Source organism: Microtus oregoni, unplaced genomic scaffold (assembly GCF_018167655.1).
Source record: "Microtus oregoni isolate MIOR12 unplaced genomic scaffold, Mior012 000004F_ref0000308, whole genome shotgun sequence".
Classification (NCBI taxonomy): Eukaryota; Metazoa; Chordata; class Mammalia; order Rodentia; family Cricetidae; genus Microtus; species Microtus oregoni.
In genome coordinates this window covers 9209433-9222451 of record NW_024543063.1, presented here as the reverse complement: position 1 = coordinate 9222451, position 13019 = coordinate 9209433, and the positions used below count along the sequence as shown (strand labels likewise).

The 13019-nt window shown below is 40.4% G+C and overlaps 1 protein-coding gene across 4 annotated transcripts in view; it reads left to right on the top strand.

Moving 5' to 3' along the window:
* Window positions 1–9670, top strand: part of Gigyf2 (GRB10 interacting GYF protein 2) — a 135668-nt gene extending 125998 nt beyond the window's left edge. For all 4 annotated transcript variants that reach the window (XM_041649692.1, XM_041649691.1, XM_041649694.1 and 1 more), the window contains 2 exons: window positions 5017–5164; window positions 7922–9670. In XM_041649692.1, the coding sequence (XP_041505626.1) occupies window positions 5017–5164; window positions 7922–7989 (216 nt within the window). In that variant the 3' untranslated portion in view covers window positions 7990–9670. The remainder of the gene's footprint in view (window positions 1–5016; window positions 5165–7921) is intronic.
* The last annotated feature ends 3349 nt before the right edge of the window (window positions 9671–13019 follow it).

Here is a 13019-nt window from a genome sequence, read left to right as displayed (position 1 = left end):
ACAATGCTTTCTGTACTTCTCCCTTCATTGCTACCACCTGATCTTTGAGCTGGCTTCTGAAAGAAGTTTCTCTAATAAAGACAGTGGTTAAAAAACAAAGGATTAGTGTATTGTTTTATACTCTAACCAGCTGGCAGAAATATGGGGGCAATATTTTGGTAATAAATCCCTTCTGGGATTGCCAGTGTGAATAACGTGTATGACTTCAACCTTTGATGGTGAACTGCCAGCTGGTTCTCAACTTGTCTTCTGACTTGTATACTAGAGAACAAAGATACTTTCTGCTGTGAATCAGTCAGTTGCATGTATTGTCATAGTGTTGAGGCTTGTTGAAGTCAGATGCTGTGTATTCCTTTTCTTAATGGATGACAAAGACACTGTGTCTGCTAGAAAATTTGGGACAGCCATTCTGGTATAGTTGGCGTGAAAGCCGAAGTTCCAGGAGGAACTTTGTAGAGATGCCAGGCATCAAGTGGACTTTTGTAAATGAGAACTTAACAGTAGTTCAATGGCCCTCTCTCCATTTCTATATTGCCAGTACCAGTGTAGGCTTTTTTTTTTCCCTTAAGATTTATTTTTAAAATAACTTTAAATTATGTATACTTGTATGTCAGTGAGTATATGCACATCAATGCATTTCAAAGCAAGCATGAGATACCCCTGAAACTGGAGTTATAGGCAGTTATAAACTGCCTGATGTGATTGCCAGGAATCAGACTCAGGTGGTTATCCTGGTTTTTTTGCTTTTCCATATAAAGTGGAATACTGTTCTTTTGAGGTCTGTGAAGGATTTTGCTAGGATTTTGCTGGGCATTGCATTTGAATCTGTAGATTGTTTTTGGTCAGATTTTTATTATGTTAATTCTACCTACCCAAGAGCATGGGAAATCTTTCCATTTTCTGGTGTCTTCAGTTTCTTTCTTCAAAGATTTAAAGTTCTTGTCATACAGGTCTTCCACTTGTTTGGTTAGAATTACTCTGAGATATTTTATGCTACTTGTGGCTATTGTGAAAGGATTTTTTTTTTTTTATTTCTTTCTCAGCCCACTTATCTATGTAAAGGAGAGATACTGATTTTTTTTTTTAAGTTAATCTTGTAGCCTGCTGCATTACTGAAGGTGTTTATGAGTTGTAGAAGTTTCTTGGTAGAATTTTTGGGGTCGCTTATATAAATTATATCATCAGCAAATAGTAAGAGTTTGACTTCTTTTCCAATTGGTATCTTCTTGATCTCCTTTTGTTGTCTTAATTGCTTTAGCTAGAACTTCAAGAACTATATTGAATAGTTATGGAGAGAGTGGACAACCTTGTCTTGTTCCTGATTTCAGTGGGATCGCTTTGAGTTTCTCTTCATTTAGTTTGATGTTGGCTGTTGGCTTGCTGTGTATAGCCTTCATTATGTTTAGGTATGTTCCTTGTATCCCTGCTCTCTCCAAGACCTTTATCATGAAGGGATGTTGTATTTTGTCAAAGATTTTTTTAGCATCTAATGAGATGATCATGTGTTCTGGGGTTTTTTTTTGTGGTGTTTATATGGTGAATTGCTTTGACAGATGTTGAACCATCCCTGCATCTCTGGGAAGAAGCCAACTTGATCATGGCGGATGATGTTTCTTATGTGTTCTTGGATTTGGTTTGCCAGTATTTTATTGAGTATTTTTGCATCAATGTTCATGAGTGAGATTGGTCTGTAATTCTCTTTCTTAGTAATAATGTCTTTGTGTGATTTGGGTATCAGGGTAATCGTAACCTCATAAAGAGTTTGGCAATGTTTCTTCTGTTTCTGTTGTATGTAACAATTTGAGGAGTATTGGTATTATTTCTTTGAAAATCTTGTAGTTTTCTGTGCTAAAACAATCTGGTCCTGGACTTTTTTTTTGGTTGGATGACTTTTGATGACTGTTTCCATTTCTTTAATAGTTATAGGTCTATTTAATTTGTTTATCTGGTCTTGATTTAATTTTGGTAAGTGATACTTATCCATATAATGTCCATTTCCTTTCAGTTTTCCAATTTTGTGGAGTATAGGTTTTCAAAATACGACCCAATGATTATCTGGATTTCCTCCATGTATGTTGTTATGTCCCCCTTTTTATTTCTGATTTTGTTAATTTGGATATTCTCTCTCTGCCTTTTGGTTAGTTTGGATAAAGGTTTGTCTATTTTGTTGATTTTTTTTTTTCCTCGAAGAACCAACTCTTTGTCTCATTGATTCTTTGTATCGTTTTCTTTGTTTCTATTTTGTTGATTTCAGCTCTCAAGTTGATTATTTCCTGCCTATACTCTTCCTTCTGATTGAGTTTGCTTCTTTTTGTCTAGAACTTTCAGGTGTTCTGTTAACTCACTAGTGTGGGATTTTTCCAGCTTCTTTATGTAGGCATTTAGTGCTATGAATTTTCCTCTTAACACTGCTTTTATTGTGTCCCATAAATTTGGGTATGTTGTGCAGCATTTTCATTGGATTTTAGGAAGTCTTTAATTTCTCCCTTTATTTCTTCCTTGACCCATTGATGATTCAGGTGAGCATTGTTTAATTTTATGTGTTTGTGGGCTTTCTGGAATTAATATTGCTGTTGACTTCTAGTTTTAAACCATGGTGTTATTCCATTTTTTTTTTAATCTGTGGAAGTTTGCTTTGTTATCTAGTATGTGTTCAGTTTTTGAGAAGGTTCCATGAGGTGCTAAGAAAAGGTATATTCTTTTATGTTTGGATGGAATGTTCTATAGATGTCCATTTGAGTCATAACATCTGTTAGTTCCCTTATTTCTCTGATAATTTTCTGTTTGGCTGACCTGTCCAATGGTGAGAGTCAGGTGTTGAAGTCTCCCACTATTAGTGTGTGGGGCTTAATGTATGATTTAAGCTTTCGAAGTGTTTCTTTGACATATAAGGGTGCCCTTGTATTTGGGACATAGATGTTTTGTATTGAGATTTTCTCTTGATGGATTTTTTTTCCTGTGACTAATATGAAATGTCCTTCTTTGTCTCTTTTGATTGGTTTTAGTTTGAAGAATATTAGGATAGCTACATCCACTTGTTTCTTAGGTTCATTTGATTGGAATTTTTTTCCCAACCCTTTACTCTGTCTTTGAGGTTGAGGTGTGTTTCTTGTATGTTTCTTGTAAGGATGGATTCTGTTTTCGTATCCAATCTGTGTCTTTTTATAGGTGAGTTGAGTTCATTTATATTAAGGAATAGTAATGACCAGTGATTGTTAGCTCCTGTTATTTTAGTTTTCATTGTCAGTAATGTTATTATGTGTGGTTTTTCCCTTCTTTGGGATTTGCTGCTATGAGATCATCTATTGTCTGTGTTTTTGTGGATGTAGCCAACTTCCTTGCCTTGGAGTTTTCCTTCTAGTACTTTGTGTAGGGCTGGGTTTTAGGTATTGGTTAAATCTGGTTCTGCCTTGGATATCTTGTTTTGTCCATCTATGGTAATTGAAAGTTTTGCTGAGTATAGTAGTCTGGGCTGGCATCCGCGGTCTCTTAATGTCTGCATAATGCTTGACCAGGGCCTTCTGGCTTCCATTGTTTCCTTTGAGAAGTTAAATGTAATTCTGATAGGTCTGCCTATCAGATGTTACTTGGCCTTTTTCCTTTGCAGCTCTTAATACTCTTCTTTTTTTATTCTGAATGCTTAGTGTTTTGATTATTATGTGACGAGGGAACTTTTTTTTTTTTTTTTTGGATCCAGTCTTTTTGGTGTTCTGTAAGTTTCTTGTATCTTCATAGGCATATCTTTCTTTAGGTTGGGGAAATTTTCTTCTATGATTTTGTTGAATATATTTTCTGTGCTTTTGACTTGGACTTCTCTCCTTTTTCTTAGGTTTGGTCTTTTAATGGTGTCCCATATTTCCTGGATATTTTGTGTTAAGCTTTTGTTAGTTTTATTGTTTTCCTTGACTGTTGAGTCTATTTCCTCTATTGTATCTTCAGCGCTTGAGATTCTCTCTTCCGTCTCTTGTATTCTGCTGTTAATGCTTGCATTTGTGGTTCCTGATTGTTTTCTCATAATTTCCATTTCTATAATTCCCTCGGTTTGTGTTTTCTTTATTGTCTCTATTTTGGTTTTCAAGTCTTGAATAGTTTCTTTTCTTTTCTTTTTTCTTTTTTTTTGGGTTTTTCAAGAGGGTTTATCTGTGGTTTTGGAGCCTGTCCTGGAACTAGCTCTTGTAGACCAGGCTGAATAGTTTCTTTTTCTTGGTTTTCTTTAAGGGATTTGTTGATTTCTTCCAATTTGTTTGTTTGTCTTTTCCTCCATTTCTTTGAGGGAATTTTTCATTTCCTCTTTAAGGGCCTTAAACATTCTCCTAAAGTTACTTTTATGTCATTTTCTTCTGCTTCGTCTATATTTGATTTTTCAAGTCTTGCTGTTGAAGGGCTGCTAGTTTTTATTGGTGTCATGTTGCTCTTTGTGTGTTGAATGTGTTACCTTGTCTACCCATCTTTTCCTCTGATTAGTGTAGTTGGGGCTGTGTCTCGGGTGATCAATCTTCCAGGTGCCAGTGGATCCAAGGCTTAGATGGTTGCTACTTGTGGTATAGTCAGGGCCACGGTTCCAGTCACCCTGGAGGAACACCACTTAGTGTTCTGGGGGGTTTTCCCGCCTGCTCCCTCAGTGGTGAATCCCTTTTACCTGCTCCTGTGGAGGTCATTGCCTGGGTCTTGTTGCAGCTAAGGTCACTGGCTCAAGACTGCTCCTGTGGAAGTTGCTGCCTTTGGCCTGCTCTGTTGGAGGTCCCTGACTCAGACCTCTTTATCTTTTAACATTTCCCAGCCGGTAAGAGAAGAGAGTAAATACTTTTTGAAGTTGGTTCTCTCCTTTCCCTAGGTTCTGGGGATGAACTTAGGCCTTCAGACTGCTGTAATAATACTTTTGCCCTGTGGGCTGTCTCACCAGGATTTTCCTTTACAGACTCAGCACTTGATAAGGCAAAAGCAAGCCACCCATTCTTAGAGCAGTCCACATCCATATGCACTGTATAATTGTAGTTATGCTGTTTTGTTTCACAGGACTCTGTTTGGGGCATGAACCATAGTACACTCCATTCGGTATTTCAGACCAATCAAAGCAACAACCAACAATCCAGTTTTGAGGCTGTGCAAAGTGGCAAGAAGAAGAAAAAACAGAAGATGGTTCGAGCAGATCCTAGTTTATTAGGTGAGGATAAGCCTGGAGTCTCAGCCTGGTGAGAGGAAGGTTCGGGTGATGCTAGCAACCAGATAAATTGCTACAGTCTTTCATGTAAGGACTCATTTATCTACTGGCCTTAAGAGAAGTGGCCAGTAGATCCTGGGCGTGTAGATGCAGGAGGTGTGCTTCACGTGCGGGGACAAGCAAACTAATAGTATTATGGTCCTTCAAATTTTAAAGCGTTGCTTAGCATTTCATACAAAAATAATAATGGACAACAGTAGTAGTTCAGAAGTTCTGCTGATTCGTGCTGTGGCGGATATTTAAAGAAGCAGTGCTTGTTAAATCTACTTAAATGGGTACTGGGTGACTGCACTGCTAGGACAACCAATTCTCCTAGCCCGTGAACTAGGTAGGGCTCAGGCTTTCTCTATTCTTATGTGGTAGATACCTCCCTGGCCATAATGAGGACTGTTGTCCTCACACATGACAACGTCCTAGAACAGCAGGCTCCTAAATTAGGTTTAAAAGACTGATAGGAATGGTATTTCATAAATAATGAATTTAAGTTGCTATGTTTTTAAATTGACCTAACAACCCGCACGTATTGATGAAAATGAAATTATTTTCTATTTTTGAATATTAAGTTAATTTACTTCACTGCCATAGAGTCCTTTAGAGTGTTAATATCAAACATGGGTTGAAAAGTATAAAATTCTGACAGAACTAGGTGAACAGGTTTTGCTTCTTTTTTTTTTTTTTTTTCCTTTCTGGTTTTTCGAGACCGGGTTTTCTGTGTTATAGTCTTAGCTGTCCTGGAATTAGCTCTTGTAGGTCAGGTTGGCCTTGAACTCACAGAGATCTGCTTGCCTCTACCTCCTGAGTGCTGGTATTAGAGGTGTGCGCCATCACCACCACCTGACTGTGAACTGTTCTCTAAATAGCTCTAAGAAGTCCTTGAGATTTAGCTTACAGGTATGTGAGGTTGCTCTATAGATGTGGCCCACGTTGGTCCAGCTGTTCATGTTTGTTCTATGCTGTATGCTCTTGGTCTTCTCCTGTAGACTCCAGAAAACTTCCCTCGGTACAAGCATGGGAGCTGGGTAGGTCTTAATGGCTCAATAGCTCCATTGTCCTCAAGGACAAAGACTGAGAAGTGCTGAGGGGCCTCACTTGGGCAAATGAGCTTTTCATGTGAAAATCACTGCCCACTTTAAGCTTCTTTCTGGGAATTCCTGTGTTTATTCATTTTCATGCATTACTTTTCAATGTGTATATTTCCTGTTAGAGACCAGGAAATTTTTTTCCATGCACATACTATAAAAATAGGTTTCAGCTGGATTTGTAAGTACTCATTAAAAGAGCAGATTGAAAGGGAACGTTCATTCTGAAGCGGACCAACAGGGGGAGCCCCAGCCTCGTTTCACTTCCAGGTGTTCTTCACTCTACTCTGATCATACTAATTTTAAGGGTTCCCAAGTGGCCAGTGTAAACCATTTGGGGGTGATAAAATATACCCTGCAGTGTCCTCCCAGTCAGTCTTTCCTTTCCTACAGAGAATGTCATAAAGAAGCAATGCAAAGGAGTGTTCTAGACCTGGTAGAAGGTGGTCTGAGGAGCTGCCGAGTAGGCAAATTCCCCTTTCTGTTGCCTTGCCTTTTATGGCACACACAAGCCTGTTGTTTTTGTGAAGTTGGGAGGCTGAGTTTATATTTGAGTTTTTAAATCAGTTAAGGTAGGTCATGTCTGCTAAAAAGCCTCGCCTGGTAATCAGGACGTTATAACATCAAATAATCTTTCTCCACAGGTTTCTTTTCCTGTCTTGATTGAAATTAGTTGATTTTAAAATTACATTTTTTCTCCTGTTTTCATGTAACTCTTTGTTTCTACCTCATTTCATTTGTTAGTGACATGAAATCGGATAAACCTGCTTCAGAATAGAGTTAATAGATCATAGGCTATTGGTCTTTAGGTTTTTAGACTTACCAAATAAAACCTTCATCTCAAAGATACAAACACTAAGCCTTTCAGTATTTCCAAGGGAAAAAAGCTTTTGCTAGCGGGTTATAGGTACACAGTTGCTGGTTGGGACTTTGGATGAGTTTTGCGTCCTTGCCTCTTCCTGTATTCAGCTTTGTCAGACTGCAGCTTCTCCCACAGCCTTCTTAGTTAGTAAACATGCTTGTCTATTTTTTTCAAGTCTTATTTTTGAGTCTGTTAATTAAGCTATTTTATTATGTAAGGCATTTTTGTTTGTTATTGGAACATTTCAAATGTGTGCTTATTTGAAAATTTGACCACTGAAGTACAAAACTGAAGGTGTAAAAAAGCCACCCAATACCAACAACCTTGTTGGAGTGAAGGGCGTCGCCTGTTTGCTTTTGGTTTTCACACAGCAGCTGAAACAGTTGAGGATTCATCTAGGGCAGAGGAACTGGAAAGCTTTCTGGGAGTCATTCACTCCCAAGAAGCCTGTTCGTTAAACTTTGTATCAACTTGTGATCGTGGATTTTCTTGGAAAAGTTCCACCACTAGCATTAGGTGTTGTAGCATTGCAGTGTTTGTGAACCATGTCAGTGGTACTTCTCCTAGGCTAATTCCATTCCAGTCTGATCAGAGACCCCCATCCTGCATTGGTCTACTTGCTTGCCTTCCTTTCTTCTGTCTTCCCTCAGTGCCTAGTTTAGTGTGAATCTTAAGCATAAGAGACTTAAATTCCAGCCAGCTGCTTGATGTTGAGCCACTTGGCAGAACAGTCACTCATAAACTTACTTTTTCTTGTAGGGTTTTCAGTCAATGCGTCATCAGAGCGACTCAACATGGGTGAGATTGAGACTCTAGATGACTACTGAGTACCTGCCGCTGTGCCAGCCCTCCCTCCTGCCTAGCCATGGATTTTCCTCGTTGGACACAACATGCATCCACCATTTGCTCTCTGTCACTCTGCAACAAATCACAGAACCAATCATCTCAGGCTTTTTTTTTTCTAACCCCCTGTGTCCAAGATTATTTTAAGTCACTGTTGGTGAGCATCTCAGACTGTATCTGAGTGGACCAGACCCAGCAGGGCAGATTTTGGCAGCACAGCACACATTCACTGTGCATTGGTATCATCTGCATCTCCTGGAAGTGTGTTGGAATCTGCCAATAGCAGGTTACTTTCTCTTGTCACTTTTTTTGTTGTTGTTTTGTTCTCTCTCCCCCACCTCTCTACCCTGCCCCCAATACAGGCAAAAGGTCTTAACTATTGCGGTCGTGAAGAAAGTTAATGGTTAATAGACATTGGCCAGGAGCAAATGCTCCCCTGGATGGTGACTTCACTTTTGCCAGAGCCAGGCAGAACTCTGCCTAGAGGTTGGATGGCCATTGCTAACTTCAGGATTGCATCAGAGGCCCTGAGGGGGTGGTTTGTAGACTGGCTTGTTTGATGTTGCACACCCCTTACTCGTTCTTTCTGAATATCTTTCCAGAGAAAGGATTTATGTTTTCTTCATTAGATAGTGACTTTCCAAGCAAGATGTGCTCTTCCCTGACATACTCCAACCTTACTGGACGAAGGAAACCCTATGGCCTGGGACAGGGACTTCTAATTTTCTTTTCATATAAAACTGATTAACCCCCCTCCCCCATAAATATTTTTACTTCAAAGGACTAGGACCAGTTTATTTTGGGCCCTTCTGTGAAAATTTGTCTCGTTTAAGAGGCACCTTTACCATATGTATGAATTTATGTAATTTCAACTTGGATAGGGATAAACTTTTGGCTTCCGATAAAAGTTGGGAATTTCATCTGTTCCTCAGAGCACCATGTGTGTTTTGTCGTGGCCCCGAAAGGTTCTATGTAAAGATTCTGGGATGGCAAGTTGTTTGCCTTTTCTAAGAAGAGAATGTACAAACCTGACCATCTTTTAAAATCTTCATCCGTGGAAACCACTCTGCAGGAGGATGCAGTGGGATGGAGGGCATGGGCAAGAACGGAGCAAGGGGTATGCTCCTCCCATTCACGTCCAGTAGACATGTACTCAAGCTCTGTTTATAAGCAAACTGCCTGCCTGCACCAAACGCCTGCAGAACATCACCTGGGGTGGTCAGTCATACCTCGCGGGAGCTGTGGGCCTGCTGTGCCTGTGCAAGAGGTGCTGTGGTGGGCAGCTTATAGGGGAAGCACCTACTCTCTCATCATCAGTGCCGGGAGAAGGCTGGAGTCGCTCTGAGAGCAGTTTGGTTTTGGAGGATATACTTGGTTTCTATTTTTTATGATTTTGGATCATCATTCTCCCTATCCCTTCTTGCCTCTCTCCCTCCTAAACGTGTACAATAACTATACAGAGACTGCTACAAACTTGTAAATAGTTTTTGGATCAAATAGCATAAGGAGATGGAGGACCATTAAAAAGTAAGACTCCTGTTCTCCTTTGCTTTGTAAATTCAAAAGGGGGGTGGGGAAGAGGGATAGTTAAAATGTTTACAAAACTTTAAGCTCCCTCGGAACTTTTGCCAGTGTGGAGGAAAATAAAAAAGAACTTAAATAAAATGTGGTTGTGGTCTCTCTTGTACTCACCTCTCTTGAGACTGAGCTTGGCCTGAAACTCTTATTCTTGGTGGCATAGACCAAGGCACTGGCAATAAGGCAGCTGGGGCCTTCTGCCAGGGATGGACTGCTGACTGGGGTCTGTGTTTACCAGATGAATGTGGTAAGTTTTCCTTTGTGCTGAGTTGTAGACTGGAGGCTGCCTTTGAACCACAGACCCTCAAAATGTCCTTCCCTGAACTTATCCAGCTCCTGTAAATCAGACTCTGCCTTTTGTTTCAGTAAGATAAAAAGGAATCTAAAACCAAATTGGGAATGGAGTGGACATATTAGATAGAACAAAGCCGTTTCAGTCATGGGACATTCCATTTGCTAGCCGTTGGCTTTCCAGTTAATAGAGAATACCACTCTTCTGGAGACATTTTTCATCTTTTGATCATGCTTTTTCATACTCTTTTGCTCGCTCTTACTTACAGTCACCACTCAACTATCTAATATCCTTTGTTATTCCTTCAGGGGTTTTGGGCTGGGGGTTGTGCAGTAAAGGAAGGTACTAGGAATGGAACTCCGGGCATGGTGTATGTTAAGTTTACATTCTACCACTGGGCAACACATCCAGCCCCTTACTAAGTTTTAAAGTCCTTGAGAAATTTAGAGGATTGGGTGAAAACCTTTGCATATAACAAAATCTTAACTCTCAAATTCAAAGAGGTACACTAGCACATATAATCTACATACATCTTCCACTATACTTTTAAATCGCCTCTAGGTGACTTGAAATGCCTCAGTTCATGTAAATGTTATGTAAGAAAGTAGTGGCTCAAAAAGTATATATTCATTACTGGTGTTACTTTTCCCTGAATATTTTCCATCCTAGATGAGTTTAACATGACAGTGCTGAGAACCAGCAGTATGTGTTTTGTATAATGTTTTTTGTTTGTGTGCGTGTGCATATGTTTAAAGCAAACCAGTTTGATAGAGAATGTCCTCAAGGTAGGTCCTGTTCTGGTCACTGTTGGTCTATAGAAAAAAATGTCAGCAGATTGTCTTATAACAGGTACCTCATTATGCTGGCTGAGAGTTGTAATTATCTGGTTGTGCATTAGGGAAGGGGTCATTATGTAGTCTCATGACTTCAGATGTCAGATGGGGCTGCTTCATGACGTCTTAATGAGGTAGACATTTCTGGGTTGGCTCTCAAGTAACTGTCAGCTGGTGGCAGCAGGTTAGACCTCAGCTGATAGTTGCAGAAGCTGTTAACATTGGCTTTAGTGTAGGGGGAGTGCACTTGGCAGGTGAGGGTAGATAACCCTCTACTTGGGTTGCCTGCTGTGCTACTATATTTGAGTCCAGGAGCAGGAGCATAGCCTCTGTCCCACCCACTTTGATGGAAAGAGTGGCAAGGCCACATTGCCAAAGATTACATAGTCATTTTGGGAGAGGCTAGCATAAAGTGAGTTTATCTGTTTCCTCAAGGACTGTTTTCATGTTATTTTGGGGTGGGGGTTTGTGCTTTAAATTTCTGGATCATGAAGCTTCCGTCTTTCAATTTTTAAAACCAATGGACTTGTGTGTACCTGTGTCTGCCACTGTACGTGTGTGGAAGTCCTCAAGGCTTGCCGCAGGTGCCTCAACTCAGCTGAGGTATCTTGCCATCTAAATTTTTAGTGCAACCTTATTATTTATGTATGGTGTGACTAACGTGTACACATGAACAGCACATACCAGTCTGATGGAGTCATTTTCTCATTTTATCTTTCCAAATGACTCAGGCTTGTATCAAGTTGAGAAAACATGATCTACAGGCCATTTTACAATTGACAGGCTTGGGTACACAGGTACAATATCTCAAGTAAGGGGTAACCACTATTTTAGACGTCTTTAAGTTGATGCAGGGAAATGTACCATGGCTTCCAGAAGGCTCCATTTCTTCCTGACTTGTCTCTGAGACTGCAGTACTTGCTTGGAATCCTGGGTTACTGTCAGACTCTTAAAGCAGCCAGATTTGTAATACTCATGCTCAGATGTTTGTTTCCCTAGGAATGGTGATCAGATGCAGCTTTTTGTCATGTTAAGTTACGAAGAAAGCCTAAAGCCTGTTCAATGGGAATTTCAGCCATGACTGTGTCAGTGAAACCAGTTTCCCCTGCCGGGAAGTCTCCAAAGCAGTGTGGCACGGCTTCCAGAAGGCTCCATGTCAGCATTAGCCTCATTAACCATTCTTGTTTCTGGAGCTCAGTGTCCTCACCTGTCAGATTGTTTGGGGGTAGGGTCATCTGGGAAACTTGAAATAGAACTAGAACCCCTGCAAGCCTCACAACTGGTAGGGAGAGATCCATATAGTGATATATTATTTGTGTTTAATAAAGCTTTCCTGAAGATCAGAGCACAAAACAGCCACACTAGTTAACCACACAGGCCAGGGAGTGGTGGCACACACCTTTAATCTCAGGACTCGGGAGACTGAGACAGACGGATTTCTGTGAGTTCAGTGCCACCCTGGGCTACACAAGATTGAATCTAAGAGAAACAGCTCATACAAAGGTGATCCTAGCATTTGAGATAATAAGGCTTTAATCCCGGCACTAGGGAAGTGGAGACAGGAGTTATGTGGCTGGGCAGAGGGGACTATAAAGGGGAAGAGACAGGAACTCATTGGAGTGTGGAGGCTGTGGATTCATGGAGACAGGATCTCACCCTTTCGGCCTGAAGATTTGGTAGAGGTAAAAGGTTTCTCGTGGATGGCCGTTTTGCTTTTCAGATCTTCAGCTTGAACCCCAATATCTGTGTCTAAGTTTTTATTATTCATGCTACATTTGGCGCCCATTGTTTGGGGTTTAAATTCACGAGAGGTGCCAAGTGGTAACCACATTGCTTCCAACAAGCTAAAGTGCTGGGAACATCCATTAGAAGCACTATGTGTCTGGGCTCTCGGGAGGCAGAGGCAGGCAGATATCTGAGGCTAGCCTGGTCTACAGAGTGAGTTGCAGGACAGCCAAGACTGGAAAGAAACCCTTCTTGAAGTGGGAAAAAAGGTACTGTGTGACAAATCATCCTTACGGGACAGTTACCTCTCTAGTCAGTTGCAGATCCCAGTAAAATGATCTCTCACGGTCCTCTTGATTTTTCTACTAACTATAATACACATAAAAAAAATATGCTTCTGGATTGTTACCAGTTCAGTTTCAGATTACAGCAGGCAATTAGTAGTTATGTTTGGGGGAAACAAGTGTCAGTACCCCTAACTTGAGTATTGTTGAGAGTCAATTATATCTCCTCAGTTGTTCGCTAATGATATGCCATAGTAGTTTTGTAATTGTTAATCTGTGCCCCTGTGAAAGACAACTTTGCA